This window comes from Myotis lucifugus, unplaced genomic scaffold (genome assembly GCF_000147115.1).
Source record: "Myotis lucifugus unplaced genomic scaffold, Myoluc2.0 scaffold_1940, whole genome shotgun sequence".
NCBI classification, from domain to species: Eukaryota; Metazoa; Chordata; class Mammalia; order Chiroptera; family Vespertilionidae; genus Myotis; species Myotis lucifugus.
In genome coordinates, this window is record NW_005872988.1 from 9,698 (window position 1) to 19,808 (window position 10,111).

The 10,111-nt window shown below is 63.6% G+C and overlaps 2 protein-coding genes across 2 annotated transcripts in view; one reads left to right on the plus strand and one right to left on the minus strand.

Annotated features, from left to right (window-relative positions):
* PEX10 (peroxisomal biogenesis factor 10) overlaps positions 1–1,457 on the plus strand; it is a gene marked incomplete at its 5' end in the record, with an annotated part of 3,822 nt that extends 2,365 nt beyond the window's left edge. The window contains 2 exon segments of the mRNA XM_023748856.1: positions 85–220; positions 1,290–1,457. Of these exon segments, the coding sequence (XP_023604624.1) occupies positions 85–220; positions 1,290–1,408 (255 nt within the window).
* Positions 1,458–3,115: 1,658 nt separating this feature from the next.
* Positions 3,116–9,427, minus strand: RER1 (retention in endoplasmic reticulum sorting receptor 1). The gene is made up of 6 exons (XM_023748855.1): positions 9,340–9,427; positions 8,207–8,311; positions 6,710–6,809; positions 5,525–5,603; positions 4,478–4,613; positions 3,116–3,920 (listed from the first exon to the last, which is right to left on the minus strand). Exons 1-6 carry the CDS (start codon positions 9,418–9,420, stop codon positions 3,831–3,833), a joined length of 591 nt encoding a protein of 196 aa, XP_023604623.1. The 5' UTR covers positions 9,421–9,427; the 3' UTR covers positions 3,116–3,830.
* Positions 9,428–10,111: the final 684 nt, after the last annotated feature.

Genomic DNA, 10,111 nt, shown 5'->3' on the forward strand with positions numbered 1-10,111 from the left:
GGCACACAGGTCTGGGGGGGCTCAACAAAAGACTTTGAGGTTCAGTCTCTCTCTCATTGGGGGCACCCTCCCACCCCCCCGCAGAAGCCTCACGGAGGAGAGAGCGGTGTCCCGGACCTCGCTGTGCACCCTGTGCCTGGAGGAGCGCAGGCACTCGACGGCCACGCCCTGCGGCCACCTGTTCTGCTGGGAGTGCATCACCCAGTGGTGCGACACCAAGGTCAGCAGCCCTCAAGCGCAGGTCCCGGGGGGCCGCCAGGGCCGCCCTGAAACGAGGGAGGGGGGTGTCTTTAAAAGCCCCAGGTGAGCTGAAACCGGTTTGGCTCAGTGGATAGAGCGTCGGCCTGCGGACTGAAAGGTCCCAGGTTCGATTCCGGTCAAGGGCATGTACCTGGGTTGCGGGCACATCCCCAGTAGGAGATGTGCAGTAGGCAGCTGATCGATGTTTCTCTCTCATCGATGTTTCTAACTCTCTATCTCTCTCCCTTTCTCTCTGTAAAAAATCAATAAAATATATTTAAAAAAAAAAAAAGTCAGTAAAAAAAAAAAAGCCCCAGGTGAGCAGGTAGGGGGTCGGTCAGGAGTCCAGGCACCACAACTGCCTGTGGACACTTTGCCAGAAGCATCCGAGCTCATCGCTCCTGGGAGGGTGTCCCTTCCTGGGAGGCTCCTGGTCACACATTCCAGACCCTGCCCTCCAGCCAGACAGGCGCCCAGCATGGCGGCCGTGTGGGAGCTCGGGACAGCCCTGCCCTGGCCTTGGAGACCTCAGGGCCAGGGGGCACTGCGCCTCTCGCCTCCATCTGACCCAGGAGGCCCGGTCCCGGGCCCCACCCCTTCATGGCGAGCTCACCGAACCCAGCGTCTCCGGGGCGGGGCTGAGGGGAGTGGGGGGGCCACCCGGTGAGGAGGTGAACGGGGCGTGATGCTCACTGCTCACCCCTCGGCTGCCCCGTGGGTGCCTGGCAGGCGAGCGGCCGGCCTTGCAGGGCTGGAGGGAGGCTGACCTGGTCTCACCCAGGTGGCCCTTGGGGGTGGGACCGCCCGGCTTCAGGAAACGGGACGGGCGATGGGCACAGGCAGCCCCATGGGCATCTCAACCCCCGTCAGTCACCGTGCCAGGCTGGCCGTCTTGCCGGCGGGCCTCTGCTCAGTTCCCTGCTCTTCCCAGCGCCGGGTGAGGGGCCTTTTCAGGCTGCGGCTTCGAAGACATGCAAACTGTTTTGTGTTACGTTGATGGAGGGGCCGGTGGGGCGGGCACAGCCCATGTGACCTCTCCCTCCCCCCAGACGGAGTGTCCCCTGTGCCGGGAGAGGTTCCCGCCCCAGAAGCTGGTCTACCTGCGGCACTTCCGGTGACAGGACGGACGGATGGAGCCACCGGCAGCCGCCTGTCAGGAGAGACATAATGGATTCTGACGAACTTGCACAGAAACCGTAAAATCCTCTGATTTTGTATTTTTTGTCACGAGATGCTGTGCCGGCAGCTCAGGAGGACAAGCTGGGCGGCTGGTCCCAGGCTCCCGGCTAGGTTCGGGCAGGGGCTCCGCTCAGCTCAGTTCCCGCCGGCCCCGTGGCACCCCCCTCGCCCGCAGTGCCAGGCGGTGGCTCCAAAGGGACTCACTCCCTGGGACCAGGTCCTAGGCCCTCCCTTCCCCAGACCGCAGAGCTGAGGACACACCGGTCCCTCCTGTGATGAGAAGACAAGCTGACATCGGGTGGGCGAGAGGATGTGGCCCGAGTGGGCAAGTGCAGCCCGCCAGCCCCCCCCACCTACTAACCCTGCCCCCACCACAGCCGCTGCGGAGCGGCCAGGCACAGCCACTCACAGGCGTGGAGGCCAGGGCGCCTGCCAACACCCTGCCCAGCAGGTGCCTCTCCTCACCTGAGGATTCCCCGCTGATGGTTAGAGAGGAAGGGAAGGGAGAGACAGACACATGGACATGACACACGGACTGGTTGCCTCTCACCTGCGCCCCAACCTGGGCCCGAGATCAAACCTGCAACCGAAGTACGTGCCTCTGACCAGACTCGAACCCATGACCATCCAGTCTGTGGGCTGAAGCTCTAACTGCTGAGCCAAAGCAGCCTTAATTCACATGTTGAGTCTGTTCCCCATTTAGGACACAGGTCTGTCCTGGTCCCTACAGACTCTGAGGGCCCCCCCGCCCGGGGCTCCTGCTGGGCAGCCCGCTTTCCCGAGTTTCCTAACCCCGAGGCCACAGGACCCCCCCCCCCCCCCAGAGGCCTGCGCTGGGACAGCCATCACCCATGTCCAGCTACTTCCTGCCACATGTCATATTTTCCAGGTTTTAAAACCATTTAACTTGTGCCAGAGACAGAACTTCGCCGTGCGTCCCTTAAGAAACGAATTCCACAGAAGTAGGCCATAGGCTGGGGCCACCCGCCCGGGCCAGGCCCTTGGTCTGCGTGGCACCCCTGCTGCAGTGCAGATGGCCTGGGCCAAGGCCGCGCAGGCCGCCCCCTAGACTGAGTTGTCCAGCAACAGAGACGCTGTTCTCCGTGGGAGTGAAGGTCACGGGCCACTGACAGGACCAGCCTGAGCAGCAGACCTCCAGACGGGCCCAGGGCAGGCCGCCACCAGCCCCGAAATCCTTGACTTACACCCAGCCAAGCACGCAGCTTCCCGCCGCACCGGGCCTGAGCGCTTACGAGGGCGACGGTGTGAAGGGTGAGGCAGAGGCAGGAGCCCGGGCAGGAGAAGGGCTGCTCGGGCAGCATCTTGTGTGAAGTCCGACATCGGCAGGTGCAGAGTCTGAACTGGCCCCATCCTGGGCACCAAAGGGCTGTGGGTTCGATGGGGGGGGAGGGGGCACATACAGGAGGCAGCCCACGGGTTCGATGGGGGGGGAGGGGGCACATACAGGAGGCAGCCCACAACTGTCCCTCTGACATCCATGTATTTCTGCCCCCTCCTCTCTCTAAAATCAAATGAATACACACATATCCTTGGGGGGTTTTTAAAAAGCAGGAGCAGCTCAAGCCCAGACCGTGAGAAAGGACGGTGCCCAGCTCCGCGCCCGCCCCAGCCCTGCCTCGCTCGTGCCCAGCCCCGCGCCCGCCCCACCCTGCGCCTGGGCAGAAAGACTCCATGAGAAGGGCACACCGTCTTTAATAAAGTTTGAATTAAAAAGTCACTGAGTAAAGGGTCACGAGTGTTTCCATCACATCGGAACGTCGGCATGCAGGTCCCAGCTGATCCTAGCAGGGAGCCGGCCGGACCCACAGAACCGGGCCTCCGCTCGCTGCTGGGAGGGCTGCCGCAGGGGAACATTCACATTCAGCAACTCTTCACGTATGAAAGAAATAGGTCAAAGTAATCTCAAACAATTAAAATATAATATATATTTATAATTCCAGGCCCCAAAAGCAATCACGTGGCTAGGAACAGAGCTTCCAGTCATGAGGCCGGTGGGACCACCTCTGCGAGGCGAGGCTGGGAAGCGGCCGGGGCCCAGCGTTCGTGCAACCTCGTGAACGCAGCTGCTCCGCCGCAGGCTCCGCGGCGCCTGCTCCCGCTGGGCCTGGCCACGGCCGCCTCCGAGGGTCCTTCGCCCCCAGCCCCCTCGACCGGCTGCCCAGCCTGACGGACTCATTCTGTCCATTTAAACACCTGGTGTCACTGTAATGAATCAATGCAATTCCGGCTCAGTGTCAGTCTCCTCGAGAACCTGTTATTTCCGTTACAAATAATTGAAGCTCCTTTTTACAAAGAAAATCCGACTCCCTCGCCACCAGCTACTTTACGTGAAGACAGAGGCGGTTACAACGGCCCAGGCCGCCGGGGGCTCGAGGGCGGCCGGGCGCCGTCTAACTCGCAAACGTCTTGCCCGCGTCCTCCTTCCCCTTGTACGTCCTCTTGCCGTGCGTGAACGGGATGTACCGGTACTTGATCATGTGCTGGGGACAGACAGACAGACACGTCGGCGATAAGCTCCCATCCCAGGCGTCACGGGGCTAGGGAGCGGGGGGGGGGGGGGGGTGTGTCTGGGAAAGGTCCCGAGAGCAGGCCGGCCGGGATGGGATGGGATGGGAGGCGCCCCGACATCAGTGAGGTGGGCAGTGGGTCGGCCCAGGCCTGTTTCAGGGTAGAGTGTGCAGAACCCCTGCACCGTCCGGCAGGTCCCGGCTCTGACCCACAGGACGCCATGCCCAGGAGGAGGGCACACCCAGGGCCTTTCCTACCCAGCCCCCAGGGCTGACGGCCCAGGCCAGTTCCCAACACCGGCCGTGGCCCAGAACCGCTGGCAGAGGGGAGCGAGCCCGCGTCCCGCCCCCGGCCTGCAGAGCTTCCTGCCGCTCCTGCAGACGAGGCAGGTTCCACGGGGCACCTGCCCTCCCCACGCGCCGTGGCTGCTCCTGCAGACGAGGCAGGTCCCACGGGGCGCCTGCCCTCCCCACGTGCTGTGGCCGCGCAGCCGGCACCGCCTTTCTGGGCTCGGCGCCCCCGGGGGTACCTTGATCTGCCTCTTCATGGTGATGCAGAAGAGCATGATGAAGTACATGACCAGGATGGGCCAGAACACCGGCACGTTGAACGCCTCGAAGAAGGTGCAGACCATGGCCACCAGGATGCCCTTGGTGGCCGAGTGCCTGGCGGGAGGAGGGAAGGTGAGCGCAGCACACGGGCCGCACGCAGCTGTGTCCTCGGCCTCCCAGTCTGACCGCAGTGAGGGTGCCGACGCCGCTCCCCAGGGACCACGAGGGCCAGGCAGCTCCCAGGGCTCCACCGTGCAGCCCGGCCACGGCCCCACTGAACCTCCTCCTGGGCTCCCCTTCCTACAGAGCAAAGGCCAGCTTCCTCGGGGCTCCCAGGCGCCCCCGCCCCCAGCATGTCATGCTCAGTCCCCCACACGCCCAGAACACAGAGCAAGGATGTGGTGGCTCACTCCTTCAGGGCTTTGATCCAACAAATACAGGACAGAGAGGGCACAGAGCCCCCATGCCCCCGAGAGTGGAGTTACCTGTCCTGTCACCCTCCCGTCACCGCCTCACGCAGATGTCACCGCCTCTAGGGGATCTGGGTACCAGCCAGCCTCGTCCCAGAGCACAGCACTTCCCAGGGCGCAGCCACCCCAGCACCGGTCCCAGGCGGCCCAGCCCCAAGTGCGTAGGACACCTGAACGGACAGGAGCCGGTCCAGCTGCCTCCACCAGAAGGGGTGCCGTGCGTGGAGCAGGACAGAGACTGTTATGCAGCCCACCCTTTGGGGGGCAAGTCTGCAACGTACTCTGCCCAAAAGCAACCTCTTTGCTCGTTTCAAAGAGCTTTGGCCTCAACCAGCAACTGGGAGAGGCCACTGGGCAGCGGTCCCCCAGGGCCCTGGGCCCAGCCACGCCCACAAGCACGGCGCTCCTGCTGGGGGGGAACAAATGTTCCAAACAAAGGAGGACAACACTCATTTCTCTGAAAAGTCCAACTTGCTGGCTAACGCGAACCAATCCGGTGTGTTCCCAGGCTCACTGACCAGCCGCGCGGACAAGCAGCGCTGGGGGTTCACTCACCAAAACTTAAACTCTGGGAGCCTCCGAATGAACGGCCGGAACTCCTCGTTCTGTTTGGTTGGCAACGAGGGGCCGTCATCTGAAAGGCAGAACGGGGTCAGGAAAAGCGCAGTCGCCGCCTTTACTCCCACGACCCCACTGACACGCTCCCCCTGACGCTCTGGAAGGAGGAGGCCTAACGTGAAGCAGGTTCGTGTCACTTCGCCAAGGCCAGGCGGGACCTTGAGCCGAGTTAGAATTCAACTCATTATTTCAGGAAGTTCAAGCGAGAACTCCTTTTAAAGAAGAACTTGCACGTATTTTACAATTCCTTAAAAAGTCAACTACATGTGAGTTAAACTCAGGAACACACCACCCGCACCCCACAAAGGAGCACGCGGGAGACGGGGCATTCGCACGGGGCTGAGCCCGCCCAACCCCACCCCACCCCACCCCACCCCACCCGAGACAGCTGCCTGCTGCTGCTCGAGAAGCTGTGGCCACAGACATGGCCTCAGGTTCTCCCCACCGCCCCCCAAGGCCACATCTCGTGGGGTGTGGGGCTCCTCTCATATTTCCATCCAATAGTCTGTAGAGAAGAGTCGGGGCTCCGGGTCAGCACTGCACAGCCAAGGACACGCCGGCGCTTTCTCCCCAGCGAGGGTGTCCTCAGGTGCTGGGACAGGGACTCGCCCTCCCCGCTGCCCACCAGCGGCACTTGCCCTCCCTGCCCAGGAATGGCCCTACCTGCCCACCTGCCCAGGAACGGCCGGAGCAGTGGGGCCAAGACCTTGCAGCCCAGGGCCTGGGACCCAGAGCTCCACCCTCCATGGAGCGGGCCCGGCGCTCTGGCCTGGTGGCCATCACAAGCCCCGTTGCCGTCGGAAGCTCTGGCTACGTGAGGGGCCCAACTGACGAGCGTGGAGGGGCCTGCAAGCCGGGCTGGCGGTTTCGGAAGGAGCAGACCCTGCCCCTGCTCCGCATGCGGCCTCGACAAGCTACACAGCCCGGTGCCTGGGTTTCGCCTGGACATCGGGATGCAGAGGGAACACCCGGCACACGGCTGTCTGGGGGCTTCATGGTCATTCCACGAGCACCTGACCGCCATGACCCGGCTCCAGGCCCGTCTTAAACACAGATCAGGCTCATGGGGGGCTCGTGTTTCCGGAGGACAGAGCGGCCGAGCAGCACGCGGGCGGCGCCTACCTGAGTCCTCCATCAGGGACGGGTCCACCTTGGGAGACAGGAAAGCGATGAAGAGGTTCAGGTGGTAGATCCCCAAGGCGTAGGTCACAATGTACCAGCCCTGGGAGAGAAGGAAGCAGTCAGGCGCCCGGCCGGCACGCTGACCTCGCCGGGTACCCGGCAGACGCCAGACCGGGGGCCAGACTGAGAGCAGACACACTCCTCACGGCAGGGGGGTCACAACGAGGGACAACGAAGTGGCGACTGTCCACGGGGTCAGTTTTCTGCTCTGTGTGTCTTCACAGTGGACAGGCCAGAGGGCCAGTCAGAGGCACACACCCCCGAAGCCACCAGCTCCTGGGAGCGCAGAGGGAGGTTCCTCACGGCTGTGCCGGAGCCGCGTCCGTGTCTGTGGCCCCTCCGCTGCCCGGCACGTGCCAGCTGACAGCCCCGCTGCGCCTCAAACCTGCTCACACACACTGAGGAGTGCCTTCCTCTCTCCCAGCAGGAACCAGAACCAGAAAGTCCGGAAATCAAGAAAGCGGGTAAGAATGTTCTAGAGCCCTACGTCCTCGGGAACGAGGCGGGAGGAACCCTGCAGGACGTGCACACGCTCACATGCACCTGCGCTCACTTTCGAAAGCCTGGCCACCCTCCAGGTCAGAGCGGGCCCAGGTGTGGGTGCCAGAGACCGTGCAGCTCTGTGTAGGCCCAGGCGAGGGTGCCCGGCAGGTGTGGCTGCAACAGTCACGTGACCCCGCCCGGCTTCTCTACAGCAAGGTTCTGGCTCATTCTTCCCATTACAGAATGGACCGAGTTCCCACTTAACAGACAAAACTAAAGCCAATGGCCGAGACCGGTTTGGCTCAGTGGATAGAGCGTCGGCCTACGGACTGAAGGGTCCCAGGTTCGATTCCGGTCAAGGGCATGTACCTTGGTTGCGGGCACATCCCCAGTGGGAGATGTGCAGGAGGCAGCTGATCGATGTTTCTCTCTCATCGATGTTTCTAACTCTCTATCTCTCTCCCTTCCTCTCTGTGAAAAATCAATAAAATATATTTAAAAAAAAAAAAAAAAAACTAAAGCCAATGGCAGCGAATCCACCCGGAACCGCAGGCATCCCATCCCGCAGACCCCGTCCCGCTGCGCTGGCCCCAGGCGCCCCGTGGGCTGACTGGCGGGGACACGTCCAGGAACGACACCCACGGCGAGTTTCCACTCTGCGTCTGTGGGGCATCCGCAGCCTGTGTGCCCCCAGGACCACGGCCTCCTGTCCCAGGCCACGCCTGGGAGGAGGCGCCCGCATGGCCAGGAAACACCTTCCTGCTCCAGAGAAAACACCGGACGAGAGAAAACACCGGACGAGGCCTGAGCCTGGAAGCTCGCCGACCGCCGACCGCCTCCACGAGAACCCGCCGCGGTCCAGGCAGTCACCACAGCGCAGGCGCACGCGAGGCCGACAGCAGCAGCCCAGCACCACGGGGAACGCGCCGCCCGTCCCGCCTCGGCCACACCCACCTGCAGCAGGTAGACCCGGATCATGTAGACGAAGCTCAGGCCCAGCGTCACCACCCATCGCACGGCCGTGTACGGTGTGGACTTGTCCAGCCAGGACTGGTAGATCTGCAAGGACAGGAGTGCGTGCGCGTCAGGCACCGGCACGCCGCCCGCACGTGCATCTCCCCACCGCGGGCCTCCGGCCGAGCATCCCCGGGCGGCGCAGCGATGACGCTAACCCCAAATTTATGGCAACCATTCGAGGCAGGTCCAGTCCTCGGGCAAACACAACACAGAACGAGTTCTCACCGCAGGCGTCCTCAGCACCAGGAGAGGCCTGCCCGAGGCAGGAAAGTACGCACCTCGGAGTCGCCACCTGCACGCAGGACCCAGCCCACGGCCGCGAGGAGCCGGCCCAACCGGCAGCGTGGAGCGGGCACAGGTGGCACCACTGCAGCCGTGGAGTTTGCAGAGGAACTCGAATTTATATGTACACACGCATGTATGTGTCTGCACGTGTGTAATTAGTATGTATACTTGCAACTCTACTTTTGAAATTGCTTAATCTTAACATTTAAAGTTGTAATTGTGGAAATCTTCACCCGGTCATAAAGCACAGAATGCGCGGGCCCAGACACCCCTCCCCCGCGCCCACTGTCAGTTGTTCAAATCCCTCTTCATGTTGAAACTGACAGCACAACACGCGTGGCGCTGGGGCATCGTGGAGCGCTGCTGGCCGCACAGGCTCCATCCCGGCCCACGCTGGGTCCAGCACCGTGCGCACCCCGGGCGAGGGGCCACGGGTGCAGACGCAGGTGGCCGGGAAGGGCGGCAGATCAGAGTCCAGGCGCCGCTACGTCTGTACTGCTTGGTTTTCTCATTATTAAAGGTTGGAAGACAACCCAGAAACCAAGTGTGGGGCAAAGACCAGGGGTCGTCCATCACTGGCCCCTCTGAGAAGACACGGCCCCTGACAGAGGGAGCCGGTCCTGAGAGCGAGCTCAAGGCTCCTGTGCACCCCCGCCCCGCGGGCACCCCCGCCCCTGCAGGCACCCCCGCCCCGCGGGCACCCCCGCCCCGCGGACACCCCTGCCCTGCGGACACTGCCCAGCACAGCTCTCGTGCACACATGCGCACAGGCACCCGACACCCACCTGGCCGAGGCGTGTGAAGAACCTGTACACCACAGAAGGCTTCCCGTGGACGGAGTCTCCCACGCTGTCCCCTTCGGACATCCTGTAACTGAGAAGGCGCAGGCGCGGTCAGACCAGGAAGCAGGCAGGTCTGGGCCCTTGCGCCACCTCCAGGGAGCGGCTCGGTGCCAGCTTCCCCGCAGCACCGCCGTCTCTGGGCGCCCCCCCGTGAGCGGCCCTGGACAAGAACAGCAGGTGACACGGCTGGTGGCGGGCCAGGAAGGCACGTGACATGCAAAGCAGCCCGGGGTGGACTTTCATTTCTGCCACCGCCACCCGGAGCCGCCTCTCCTGGGGCCCAGGAGCCGCCCCGCCGCCCCTGCAGTCCTGTGGCCACAGCTGCGTGTCCACCCCTCTGGGCCGGTCCACAGGCTGGGCCACCGCACCCACGCCTGCCCCTCCTCAGACACGCCTCCCCAGCACCTGCTCCTGTCACGCCCTCGTTCCCAAGCGCCCCTCCTTCTAGCCCAGCCCGTCCCCGCCAGGCCGCTCTCCGCAGCGCCCGTGGCCAGCCAGGACCCCCTGGTCCTCTCAGGGCCGCATCCGCCCCTCCACCGGGGGGAAGACGCCACGCCGACCTCAGGTGGTCAGCTGCCGCGCCCCAGTTCCTTATCGGCCAGCGGAGTAACCCTAGCTGCTCATGACTATTGCAACGCGCTGCTGTGGTTCCGAGGACTGACCCTGCGAGCCCGGCACCCACATCACCAAGCCGGTGGGCAGCATCACCCGGCTT